Below are 14,898 nucleotides of genomic sequence, written 5' to 3' on the forward strand. Positions count from 1 at the left end.
CCATAGTTCACAAAGAGATGAGCCCAAATGATATTTTTTTTTCAAAGTTGTTAATATCAATTAGAGCTATAACATTGCTAGAGAATATAAAAATGGAGAATTTTTAGCAAATATCGAACTTAAAATACTCAAAGATCAATGACAAAACTTCTAATCAACACCAACTTGACTGGACCCAAAAATCAGGTGAAGGCGATTTCAAATCTCTGGAAACCCTAGGGAGCCACTCCTAAACAAAGCCCTCAGCTGTGTTGTGCATATCAATGCCACCATCTTTAACATCGATGTTCAATACATCCATGTGCAGTCTCTTCACGCCGATACGTATATATTCCTGAATTTTTTAGTTTGATACACGATTCTGGAAAACCCTCTTAAGAGGATAAGTAAATTGGGAAGAACATGAAGAACACGAAACTCTATACCTTGATTCGAGATACTTTGCAATTGCCATTGTAAACTGATCGATTGGAGGCATGGAGAGATAGAATTGAAAGTTTTACTCGCCATACGAAAGCGAGTTACAAAATCTCGGGTCTGCGGTTCGACTCAGTATATTGAGCACTAGAGCTTCAGGAAGGTTGTCCATGCAAGAGGTGAAAGATGCTCAAAGGAAAAAGTGACATGACTACTTAACATTGGAGATATTTATGGATGTTCAATTTACACATACCCCTTTATAGTTTGACTACTGTTTATTATAATGGCCCTTACACATTAGCTGATTAGCATATATAGAAAATCACCATAATATAAATTTTGTGATGTTCATTCCAATATTTTTGCTAACATCATTTAGGATTAGTACGTAAAAAATATTGCGATGTCTCTTTCCTTATAAATTCTCTAAAATTTCTATTTATTTTTTGATGTTATTGTAATAGACGATTATATGGGATAGGAAATAGTTCATAAAGCTTTTCAAGAAAAGAAATTTTTTTTGACCACGTATTTCGAAATTCGATTTCTTTTCATTTCTACATCTAAGAGGTTGGTTTATTCAATACTTTTGGAAACATGCATCGCATCACATTACACAAAATACATGAATGTATATTGACTGTTTAAGCAAGATTGAAATATGTATAATGTAGCAAAAAATTTGGATTGCACAAATACTTCACAAGGAAATTGCATAAGGATGAGTGGTTCTTTACACTTTACTAAGAAGGATGATACTTGAAGAATGATCTTTGAAATGATAAGTAATTAGAAAAAAATGTATTAAAATATAAAACTTCTGTATCAAATCTCTGTGTAACTCACAAAACAATTTGTCTTACACATTCCTTTTTGTATAGCATACATTTTAGGTTAAAAAAGGCATTATAAAAAACTTAGTCTCTTAGTACAAATAATAATGAAGATTCCATTATGACTACTTGATACTTGTTTATCTTCTATATGCATGGTTGTTTGATATGGAATGTAACCCGCAAGTTGTCTAATACTTTTGGAAATGTTGTTTATGGGACACAAATTTCATTTGATCTGACTTTGGGTCATAAGTGTAGCGATCCGATTATAATAAAACATGTAGAATAGTAGTGATCAAAGTGAATCAAACATAATGAAAGAACATACACAAAGTAAATAAGACAGTTTAAGCTCTATTAGAACAAAAAGAGTTTACAAAGTGGGTCTTGTAATGGTTTCTCTCTCTAAACTAAATCTCACACAAAATGGGTTCTTACATAAAATGGGAGCCACTAACTTATTATTTATAGGAATGGCTAAATCTTACACAATTAAAGAGTGTAAGCCACATCCAATGAGAACTTTATACCTTAACATTATCCCTCTAAAAGTTAGGATTGGATGTTCCGACTTCAATATCCAAACAAGCTCCAAGCGATCAAGACCAACTCCCCCTTGAAGTAACATCGGTCTTTAAATTCGCTTTGAAAAAGAATATTCAATAATCTTCGAATACTCATTCAACATTCTCCCCCTTTTTATAATCAACAAATGATTATAAAACCCACAAGGGTATGAGAAACGTTCGAAGAATAAACCGTACAAAACTCTCCCTAGGTGTGTGACAAAAATGAAACTCGTCAATCCGAGAAAATCGAAAAAATATACTGATATCTTCAAATCTTGGACTTCCCGAACTTGAAAATGAACTATTATCTCGTTAACTGAATGGTTGATTTGGTATGAACTTAGTTAGAAAGTAAGTACTGGTCAATTGTTTTTGCATTTTGTATCAACATAAACGACAAAGCCATATTTTTTGTTAGATAAAAAAAATTATATTTATTTTCATGTAAAATCCATACATGTGGAAAGACACATCTCCATAACACCCAAGAAGTTAAATAAACTTGTTTTTATTGGTGTCACAACTTTAGGTAATAATATCTATGGTAGTTATCCTAATAATACTGTTGTTGCTTAGTAATTTCTTATGTTTTTGATATGAAGCCATTTACATTTTCATAATTTTTTTTATGGTTTTGTTATGTAGGATTTATAATAATTATTTTTCGTAAGATTTTTTGTTTTGTTTATTACGACTCGACTGTATATTGCAAATATCAACCATATGATTTGGTTAAAAATTATACTCTGTATTTCTTTCTTATAAAGAACTAGTGTAATATTTCAAAATATTGTTATTTGTTCAAATAAGCTAGGGACATGGTTTCATTAACTAGTTAGGCCATACTATTTTTAAACTATCAACCATTGTTTAATCTCCTAATCGGGTCATTTAATATCTTGATAGAGGACACAAATGATATTGTCCGATTTATATACGAGGGGTAGTTATTGAATATATGATTGTCCGATTAATATACGAGAAAGAAGTGCTTTCCATTCACATTAGATTTAACAAAGACGTATAACTATTGTTAAAAAGAAAATATTGTGAAGGCATATATGAAGTTACAATGTTGAAGATATGATTGTCTATAAAGTAATCTATTACAAACTCGCCATAAAAAAATATTGGTTGTAAGGCAAATGTTGATTCTAAACAATCAAGACTAAATTAAATAGAAGAAGAAAAAACCGGAATCGAAGATAAAGCATTAACCGCAATGTGAAGAAACCTTATATTAGGAAAAACATATAGACAAAGATAATAATAATAATAATAATAATAATGATAATAATAATAATAATAATAATAATAATAATAATAATACGCATAGCCATCCAAATATGAATATGTAATACCGTAAATATATAAATATGTAATATCATAATTAACAAGCAAGAGCATTGCAAAAGATACAACCATAAAAACTTTAACTAAGAAAGACTTCAACTATTAGAAAACTCAATTAATTATGGGTCCTGCTGAAGCTACTTCACTTCAACTCTTCATCGATCATGTCTTCCAATTGATCATTGATCCTATCTTTATTCTTTAGTCGATCTTTCCTTCAAAATTATTTCCCTGGCCTAAACACCCTTCTACTAGTCTTTTGATCATTTTCTTTGTTTCTTTTGATCATATGGAATCTGATCCTTCCTCCACAAGAGTTTTAGGTAACTGCTCTTCAGGGATCCAAGAATCTTCCCTTCCTTCCTCCCAAATCCCCCATCCCCACTTCAGATCAGGCCACTGAGCCATGCACTTAGTGATGAAATGTTTTGATACATTAGAAGGAACACCACGGTGGATGAGTAAAGAGATTTCTACACAGTTGAAGCATTCTTCTAACACGCAATCAACCAAGGCGAAAGTCATCAAAGGATCAATAACTGACAAATACCCACAAAATCTTTTCACACCTTTAAGCCCAATGTCGCCACACCACACCTCAAATTCTGACCAAACCCTTGGTTTAAAACACAAAGAAGTTATGTTCGGGAAAGTACAGAATAAAACCTCTAGGTTAAATTTGGAATTTCCACCTGCTCTTATATCTAAGGTCAGCGCTTCTACTGTTTCTAAACGATGAAGCTTACGAATTAAGGAGCGAATGTTTGAACACTCGAGTTGTACATTTTTCAATTTCTGAAATCTTTTGACTGCAAACCCGTTCAAGTGATCAAGTGCAAGATGCAAGTTGTAGCACAAAGGAGCTTCAATATAAATGGCATAGGGACTTCTACACTCGAGTCTGAGTGTGAGGAGATTGGGTGCGATTATACATATATATGATGGTGAATCTGTTACAGTCCAATGGAAGGTTTTCAGGTTGAGGAGGTGGATCATCGGCATTTTGAGACCTCTAACATCTATCAAGTTAAGAACTTGAAGATTTGGGAAACATGTATTTAACTCGGTTAGATTTTTGTCATCTAATCTTATGAGTTCAAGCGTTAAACTTGTTAGCATCGGCATGGCGTTCATGTTTTGTACAGCCAGCCATGCGTTCTTCAGCTCTAATTCAATAAGATTTTGACCTGCAACAACAAAAACAACCGAGTTAAAGCATCAAGATCTTAATATGATTAAATATCATTTATTACCAACAAATATCATCATTAATAAACCCTAATCAATGATAGTTGACCACAAATTAATGATAATTTTAAATAAATAAATGAATAATTAAATAATAATAAAAATAACAACTTGATATGAACCAGAATAATATCGATCCTGGCAGACCATTTACATTTTCAGACAGTGAACAATTTCCATAATTTCAGAATAGAGCTACAGAATATAAAAATGGAGAATTTCAGCGTATAACCAACTTACAGTGCACAGAGATGAGTGACAAGACTTCTGATCGACGCCTACTCGACTGAACCCAAAAATCTGATAGTGAAAGCAATTTCAAAGCTCCGGAAACCCTAGGGAGCCACTCTTTAACGAAGCCCTCATCGGTGATGTGCAGATCATCGCCATCATCTTCAACGTCAGCGTTCATCACATCTAGGGGTGGATTCTCGACGCCAATACGCACCGATTCCAGTGCACTTAAGTTAGATACAAGATTTAGAAAAACTCTCTTTAGAGAGGGAGTAAATCGGGAAGAACTTGAAGAACTCGAAACACTGGACCTTGATTCCAGGTACCATTTCAATCGCCACTGCAGGTTTATAAATTGAAGGCCTGGAAATACAGAATTGAAAGTCTTACTCGCCATACGGCAGCATGCTACCGTTTCTGAGTCGTCGAGTCGACTCAATATTTCGAGCGCTAGAGATTCAGGAAGGTTATCCATGCAAGCGGTGAAAGATCTACAAATGAAAATTGACTACTTGAGGAGTTGATGATACAGATATTTATGCCTGATTAATTTACACTTTACCCCTTTACGGTTTGACTAGTGTTTATTATTGGTCCTTACACATTAGCATTTATAAAAACTAACTTCAATTTAAATTTTGTGATTTTCATTCAAGTGATTTTTGTTAAGATTTAGCATTAGCCGAAATAAATACAATACAAAAGTCAACAACATAAAATATTGTGATATCTGCTTCTTTACAAAGTCTTTTAAGTTTCATATTTGTTTTTCTAAGTTATTGTAATAAAGGATTATATGATTTTGGAAAAAATTCATAAAAGTTTTTTCTAACAAAGAATTTTTTTATAATTTTTATTTTTATTTTTATCAAGTATTTGGAACTTCTACTTTTCTCATTTCTACATCTACGAATGCAGTCGATCCAATATGTTTATAATCATTCGTTATATGATGTTACATATACATGAAAGTATATATTGATAATTTGAGCAAGTTTTGAAATTTGAAATATGTAAAATATAGAGAATTTTTGGATTGCACAAATGCTTTGATATGAAATTGCATATGAATGAGCGGCATTTTATTATTTAGTAAGAATGATTAGTCTCGCCATGAGGCATATCCAGTTTAAGAATGCTTTTTGAAGTGCAATGTAATATGAAAACAAAATGTTTTGGATGTGAAAGTTTTATATCTAATATGTATGTAACACACGAGAAAATTTTATTTAAGATTTTTTTATGTGACATGTATTCTAGATTTAAAAATAAAAATAGGGGGGGGGGGGGGGGGGGAGGGTTATAGAAGACTTACCTTTTTAGTATGCCTTTTGATGAAGATTAGAACACTTGAGATACCTACGATTAGAATGAGAAAAGCATTAGTCATTATTTATGTATTATGACTATTTGGTTTTTATATAGCTTCTCTATGGTTGTTTCACATGAAATTGTAACTCACAGGCTATCCAACACTTTTGGAAATGTCTTTTTAAGGGGTCAAGTTTTCATATGATATGACTTTAATTCGTAAGATATTTATTTTGAAATTTTATATTTTTAGTGTATGAAATATGGAATGTTACACATACTGAAAGGATCAAAACTAAAATTTACTATTTATTTTAATCAACATACTTGTAATTAAAATTTAGTGCCACCAACAACAAGAATGTTGGTAGTGTAAGTACTATGGCATTTAATAAATGGTTGACATTAGAATGTTGGTAGTGTAAGTATTATGGCATTTAATAAATGGTTGACATTATGATGAACACTTACTATGAACTTGGTTGGAAAGTAACTATTTGTTAAGTAGTTTTGGATTTTGTATCAATTCAAAAGCACCTCTTTTGGTGGATAATAAAAATTATATTTATTTATATGTAAAATTCATACATGTACACAGGGCGTAGCTATTCACACTCAAGGTAGGTCCTAGGACCTACCTTTTTTTTTTTTTTTAATACAACAATTCTATATAAAAAAACGTAAGGAACTACCTTATTTTTGCCAAAAGTCATACATTTTCATATTTTTTTCCATTTCATTTATATAAAGAACCATGTGGATTTTGGTTCTAGATTCGCTAGTGTATGTCGAAATACACATTCCCATAACCATGAGGAAGTTAGATGAATTAGTTTTGAGTTGATATAAGAACTTTAGGAAAGAATATCTATGATAACTATTCTGACAATATTGATACTGATAGTATCTTGTTATCTTTTTGCCTTGAAGGAATTTGTATTTCCTTAAATCATATTTTGTTATGTAGGTTTTATACTTATTATTGTCTACAAGATTGGTTTTTTTTTTTTTATATATATTTTATCATGGCTTCGTTTTATATTAAAAATATCAACCATATAAATTGACTGAAAAATATATATTGTTTTTTTTTTTAAAAAAAAAAAAAGGATTGGTCATTATATTTCAAAACATCATTATTTGTTAAATAAGGTTATGATTTCATTAAGCAACTGACACATATTATTTCATCTATCAAACATTGTTTATCTCATAATATTGCCATTTAATGTCTTAATATAAGAAAACAATGATCTTAATGATCTTACCTGAGTTATATACGTGAGACGGTTGTTGAGATATAACCGCATTGTACATGTTAAATCCAACTCGGTTGTAAAAGCAAGTTGTATAATGTAGTCATCAATTAACCTTTCACATGACATGATTGATAAACAGTAACATAGATGCATATTTAACCAAATCATATAAATCACAAAGTACTATTGGAAAATTAGGATACTGTTCACATTACTTAGATTGTTAAATGGATAACATATTTCCCCTGTTTCGTGAAGTTTGTGTTTTGAGTAGCCATGACATTCACATGAATGCAATCGAATCTAACTAAGTAATGCATCATTCAAAAGAGAATTCCTAGGTTTTTATTCACAATTAATCAACAAAAATCCGCTCATGAATATGAAGGTCTTATGAAGTCTAATAAGGGTATCTAGGCTGCCAAGGATAACACCAAAAAAATGCAATGCACCCAATCATATAGAAAGAAACTTCAAACGCAGCACAAAAAACTAAATTTGAAAAATTAATATATAGGCAAGTATGATAGTATCGTCTCAAGAAACTAACGCACAGGTATCTACATCAGATGACATGAGATCATATTTAAACCCAATTAATACATAATACCACCATAACAAGCAAGAGAATTCCAAAAGCCACAACAACCATAAATCATTTATACCGTTTAAATTATTAAGTTTCTTTGATTTTTTTTTTAAATATAAAGAATCTGAGATTTTCTCGAGCTTTTATTAGAGCATCTATAATGGTTAACGTCTCTAAAGCTTCTTCATTGGTTACCCTTTTCAAAATCTATTTTTCTATAATTAACAAATTTATCATTTATGTATCTTAAATGTTTTATTAAGCTCGTTTAATTAATTGATCATTTTAGAAACATTTATCGGTTATTTTTTTTTTTCTAAAATTATAAAAGATGATAGAACAATTAAAATAGATAAATGATCCATGCTTCCAACTCATCACAAGTTCCATGTTTAGTGTATCCTTTTTTTTTTTTTTTTTTTTTACTTCACAAAATACTCAATGCTTTCATAAAACCTCGTAAATGTGTACATATGATCTATCTTACCATTACCTTCTATAAATATTTTTATTTTTTGTTTCTTTTAATATGGATATGAGTTTTCCTCCAATCGCGTTTCGTCTGTCATCCAAGAATCTTCTCTTCGTTCCTCCAAAATCCCCCATCTCCACTTCACATCAGGCCCTAAGTGATGCACTTAGGGAGGAAATAGTTTGATACATCATGACATATGAGTAAAGCGACTTCTACAGTTGAAGCATTATCTAAGACACAAGCAATTGAGGAAATAGTCAATATCGGGTCAGTCAACAACAAATGGCATACCACTCCTCATATTTTGACCAATCCCTTACGTTAAAACACAAAGAAGTTATGTTCGGGAAAGCATTGAATAATCTACCTAGGATAAATCTGGAATATCCAACTGGCCCTCTTGCTGAATCCTGTAAATGTAAGGTCGGCGTTTTTTACTTTTTCTCTATGTAGAACCAGGGCCGTCCCAAATAATTTTTAGGCCCGGGGCAAAAATAAAAAAGAGGCCCCTAATTACTAGAAATTCATACAACCATAAAATTTAATTTAAATGTTATAAGAAATTTACTATTAAGATATGAACTAGATACCTAAGTTTTTTAACTAACTCTACAAAAAATTTATTATAGTTATTTGAAAAAAGATTTATATATAAACTAATTCTGATAAATTTAAACTAACTTTTAATGAATTAAGACCATTATCCAACTAAATTAGATAAGATATATTGCATAATGTCTTTATTTAAATATAGTCTTATGTAAAACATAATTTAAAAAAAAAAAATAGGAAAGAATTTGTATAAAGTTGATGTATATTTTAGTTGATATTATTAGAAACTATGGCTTTAGTATGTAATTTTAAATATTATTTAATAAATGTCTAAATGTTTGGAAATACAAAAAATATATATATAAATGGCTGGGAAAATAAAATAGAAGAATGATATATTTATCTAACTGAAAACATAGAGATTTTAATGATACACTCATCTAATAATGAATCGGTATTAAAAAGAAGAGAATGTTCCATTAAATATTATATGTAATTAGAAATAATTAAAATTCATTAACTGCATATGATAGAATAAGATATTATTGAAGTTTCTTTGATATTTAAATTAATTCAAAGGATTAAATGTCATAATGAATAACCGAAATGAAAAAAAATTAACAAAATTGGAATAAATGCAAAATAGGAAACGAAAGGGGGTAAATGTGGATTTTAGTAAGTTTTATTATGAAAATCAAAACTAATGTAGAATATGAAACAAGTTGTATAGCTCAGGGGCAAAAGATGTAAATTTTTAATTGAAAGCAGATAACGATTCTGTAAAAAAAAAGGGGGGGGATGATGAGATTCGAACCAGAGGTAACAGGAATGCAAGGACGCAAGTTACCATGTGATCTACAACTATTTGGAATTTAACATTTAACATATAAATTAATATATAAATATTAACAGTTATAAAATTGGGCCCCAAACATATGTGGGGCCCTGGGCAATAACCCAGGTTGCCCCACCCATTGGGCCGGGCTGTGTAGAACCTTAACAAGTAAGGAGTGAATGTTTAAATACTCGAGCCATACTATTTTCAAAATTTGACAACCTTTTAACTACAAAGGCATTTAAGTAATCAAGTGTAATGGAACTGACACACCACTAGAGCTTCAATATAAAGCGCAACTAAACTTCTACACTCGAGTCTGAGTATGATGACATTGGGTGTGATTATATTTATTTATGATGGTGAATCGGTTATAGTCTAGTAACATGTTTTCAGGTTGAGAAGTTGGATCAATAGTATTTTGAGTCCTCTAACATCTATCAAGTTAAAAACTTAAAGATTTGGAAAGAATTTATTTAACTCGGTTAGATTCCTATCATCTAATCTTATGAGTTTAACTGTTAAACATGTTAACTTTGGTTTGAAGTTCATGTTTTGTACTGATAGCCATGCGTTCTTCAGCTCTAAGTGAAAAAGATCGTGACCTAAATTAATAAAAACAACGAAATTAAACCACCAAGTCCTTAATATTATTAAATATCATTTGTTACCAAAAATATCAATCAATACTAAACCCTAATCTAGGATAACTATGTCGGGCTACAAAAGTAAACTAAATAGAAACCATAATTCACAAAGAGATGAGCCCAAATGATATTTTTCTTCAAAGTTGTTAATATGAATTAGAGCTATAACATTGCTAGAGAATATAAAAATGGAGAATTTTAGCAAATATCAAACTTAAAATACTCAAAGATCAATGACAAAACTTCTAATCAACACCAACTTGACTGGACCCAAAAATCAGGTGAAGGCGATTTCAAATCTCTCGAAACCCTAGGGAGCCACTCCTTAACAAAGCCCTCAGCTGTGTTGTGCATATCAATGCCACCATCTTTAACATCGATGTTCAATACATCCATGTGCAGTCTCTTCACGCCGATACGTATATATTCCTGAATTTTTTAGTTTGATACACGATTCTGGAAAACCCTCTTAAGAGGAGAAGTAAATTGGGAAGAACATGAAGAACACGAAACTCTATACCTTGATTCGAGATACTTTGCAATTGCCATTGTAAACTGATCGATTGGAGGCAAGGAGAGATAGAATTGAAAGTTCTACTCGCCATACGAAAGCGAGTTACAAAATCTCGGGTCTGCGGTTCGACTCAGTATATTGAGCACTAGAGCTTCAGGAAGGTTGTCCATGCAAGAGGTGAAAGATGCTCAAAGGAAAAAGTGACATGACTACTTAACATTGGAGATATTTATGGATGTTCAATTTACACATACCCCTTTATAGTTTGACTACTGTTTATTATAATGGCCCTTACACATTAGCTGATTAGCATATATAGAAAATCACCATAATTTAAATTTTGTGATGTTCATTCCAATATTTTTGCTAACATCATTTAGGATTAGTACCTAAAAAATATTGCGATGTCTCTTTACTTATAAATTCTCTAAAATTTCTATTTTTTTTGATGTTATTGTAATAGACAATTATATGGGATAGGAAATAGTTCATAAAGCTTTTCCAGAAAAGAAATTTTTTTTGACCACGTATTTCGAAATTCGATTTCTTTTCATTTCTACATCTAAGAGGTTGGTTTATTCAATACTTTTGGAAACATGCATCGCATCACATTACAGAAAATACATGAATGTATATTGACTGTTTAAGCAAGTTTGAAATATGTATAATGTAGCAAAAAATTTGGATTACACAAATACTTCACAGAAATTGCATAAGGATGAGTGGTTCTTTACACTTTACTAAGAAGGATGATACTTGAAGAATGATCTTTGAAATGATAAGTAATTAGAAAAAAATGTATTAAAATATAAAACTTCTGTAACAAATCTCTGTGTAACTCACAAAACAATTTGTCTTACACATTCCTTTTTGTATAGCATACATTTTAGGTTAAAAAAGGCATTATAAAAAACTTAGTCTCTTAGTACAAATAATAATGAAGATTCCATTATGACTACTTGTTACTTATTTATCTTCTCTATGCATGGTTGTTTGATATGGAATGTAACCCGCAAGTTGTCTAATACTTTTGGAAATGTTGTTTATGGGACACAAATTTCATTTGATCTGACTTTGGGTCATAAGTGTAGCGATCCGATTATAATAAAACATGCAGAATAGTAGTGATCAAAGTGAATCAAACATAATGAAAGAACATACACAAAGTAAATAAGACAGTTTAAGCTCTATTAGAACAAAAAGAGTTTACAAAGTGGGTCTTGTAATGGTTTCTCTCTCTAAACTAAATCTCACACAAAATGGGTTCTTACATAAAATGGGAGCCACTAACTTATTATTTATAGGAATGGCTAAATCTTACACAATTAAAGAGTGTAAGCCACATCCAAGGAGAACTTTATACCTTAACATTATCCCTCTAAAAGTTAGGATTGGATCTTCCGACTTCAATATCCAAACAAGCTCCAAGCGATCAAGACCAACTCCCCCTTGAAGTAACATCGGTCTTTAAATTCGCTTTGAAAAAGAATATTCAATAATCTCCGAATACTCATTCAACATTCTCCCCCTTTTTATAATCAACAAATGATTATAAAACCCACAAGGGTATGAGAAACGTTCGAAGAATAAACCATACAAAACTCTCCCTAGGTGTGTGACAAAAATGAAACTCGTCAATCCGAGAAAATCGAAAAAATATACTGATATCTTCAAATCTTTGACTTCCCGAACTTGAAAATGAACACACAATGTTCATATACCATGAAAAATCTTGCACCAAAAATAATCACAAGATGCCGAGAAAAATCTAGGTACAAACTGATAATTTCGCAAAAAATGTAAGTACCTGTTGCAAAAATTGTGTCATCAGCTTCCCAATTTACTCTGGAAGCGAACATACTTCATAATATCGAAATTAGGTAGAAACTGTTAGTTTCGCATAATCTTTAGGGACTAAACCTAAAAAATCTTCCCGCTTCAAAGAAATATACCCCCAATTTGAAATTGTGTACAAACTGTCAAAACTCTTAAACTGCAGGGACTCAAATTAAAACATCAAATCTTCTTCTTCCCTGATTGGTTCTGGATGCGAAATGAAAACAAACATTATCTATCGAAATTATGTGCAACTCAAATTAACAACCAACACATATCGAAATCAATTTCGACTCTAAGCAACACGAATTGAACATACTTTCGATTCCAATCAAGTGCTTTCGACAATTGACCTCAAGTAAGTAACTTTCGTTTCCAAGCATGAATAAACACAACTACCAGTCGAAAGAACAACTCTTAACTCGAATCACCTTTCGATCCCTTATGCCAAGTGAAATTGAAAACCAAATCGAAATCAATTTAGACTATCAAGTTGTTTTGCTTTCGTCTATCAAACATACTTTCGACTTAAGCAATCTAAATCCATATCCTTCTAAAGGGTGATGGAGGCTGGAAATGGAACCCAAATCCGAGATTAGAGGTATAACACGAAGTAAACCCTAAAAAGATCATGGGATTGGGTTACAGCCATCTTCACGTCGTGACGACACTCATGCCACGTCGTGACCTTCTTCCAGATATACACATTCTCATTTTTAGCACATCACGTCGTGACCTCCCTATGTCACATCATGAAAAATGATTTTTCTCAAAAACAATGTCTTTGACTCCTTTATGACCTACACTGATTCATTCTAGAAAGAGTGTTATAGAACCCATGACCTCTCATTTGAATAGCTACTCCCTACCATTAGACCGAATGACATTTGTTTATCTGTTATGACTATTCGATACTTATATTGATTCTCTATGGTTATTTGATATGTATGAGGAACCCAGAAGCTATACTTTTGGGAATGTTTTTATTGGAATGAATTTTGATATGATATGACCTTAGGTCATAAGATATTTCTTTAAAAATTTATACCTTTTAATGTATAAAATATGGAGTATTACACATACCAAATGGACTAAAACTATAACTTACTCTTTATTTAATCAATAAACTTGCAATTATATTTAATGCAACCAACAAAAAGAGGGTTCGTAGTGTAACTATTATCTCGTTAAATGAATGGTTGATTTGGTATGAACTTAGTTAAAAAGTAAATACTGGTCAATTGTTTTTGCATTTTGTATCAACATAAACGACAAAGCCATATTTTTTGTTAGATAAAAAAGATTATATTTATTTTCATGTAAAATCCATACATGTGGAACGACACATCTCCATAACACCCAAGAAGTTAAATAAACTTGTTTTGAGTTGGTGACACAACTTTAGGTAATAATATCTATGGTAGTTATCCTAATAATTCTGTTGTTGCTTAGTAATTTCTTATGTTTTTGATATGAAGCCATTTACATTTTCATAAAAAAAAAATTTATGGTTTTGTTATGTAGGATTTATAATAATTATTTTTCGTAAGATTTTTTGTTTTGTTTATTACGACTCGACTGTATATTGCAAATATCAACCATATGATTTGGTTAAAAATTATACTCTGTATTTGTTTCTTATAAAGAACTAGTGTAATATTTCAAAATATTGTTATTTGTTCAAATAAGCTAGGGACATGGTTTCATTAACTAGTTAGGCCATACTATTTTTAAACTATCAATCATTGTTTACTCTCCTAATCGTGTCATTTAATATCTTGATAGAGGACACAAATGATATTGTCCGATTTATATATGAGGGGTAGTTATTGAATATATGATTGTCCGATTAATATACGAGAAAGAAGTGCTTTCCATTCACATTAGCTTTAACAAAGACGTATAACTATTGTTAAAAAGAAAATATTGTGAAGGCATATATGAAGTTACAATGTTGAAGATATGATTGTCTATAAAGTAATCTATTACAAACTCGCCATAAAAAAATATTGGTTGTAAGGCAAATGTTGATTCTAAACAATCAAGACTAAATTAAATAGAAGAAGAAAAAACCGGAATCGAAGATAAAGCATTAACCGCAATGTGAAGAAACCTTATATAAGGAAAAACATATAGACAAAGATAATAATAATAATAACAATAATAATAATAATAATAATAATAATAATAATAGCCATCCAAATATGAATATGTAATACC

At 30.9% G+C, this 14,898-nt stretch overlaps 1 protein-coding gene across 1 annotated transcript; it reads right to left on the bottom strand.

Moving 5' to 3' along the window:
• Positions 1-3,463: 3,463 nt before the first annotated feature.
• Positions 3,464-5,135, bottom strand: LOC111883826 (F-box/LRR-repeat protein At4g29420). Its single transcript, XM_023880150.2, has 2 exons — positions 4,667-5,135; positions 3,464-4,365 (listed from the first exon to the last, which is right to left on the bottom strand). Exons 1-2 carry the CDS (start codon positions 5,133-5,135, stop codon positions 3,464-3,466), a joined length of 1,371 nt encoding a protein of 456 aa, XP_023735918.2.
• Positions 5,136-14,898: the final 9,763 nt, after the last annotated feature.

This window comes from Lactuca sativa, chromosome 7 (genome assembly GCF_002870075.4).
Source record: "Lactuca sativa cultivar Salinas chromosome 7, Lsat_Salinas_v11, whole genome shotgun sequence".
Classification (NCBI taxonomy): Eukaryota; Viridiplantae; Streptophyta; class Magnoliopsida; order Asterales; family Asteraceae; genus Lactuca; species Lactuca sativa.

Coding starts and splice junctions, on each gene's coding strand:
- LOC111883826 (XM_023880150.2), bottom strand. CDS start 5,135: ATGGATAACCTTCCTGAATCTCTAGCGCTCGAAATATTGAGTCGACTC. Junction 4,366..4,666: donor GTCACTCATCTCTGTGCACT/GTAAGTTGGTTA, acceptor TTGTTGTTGCAG/GTCAAAATCTTATTGAATTA.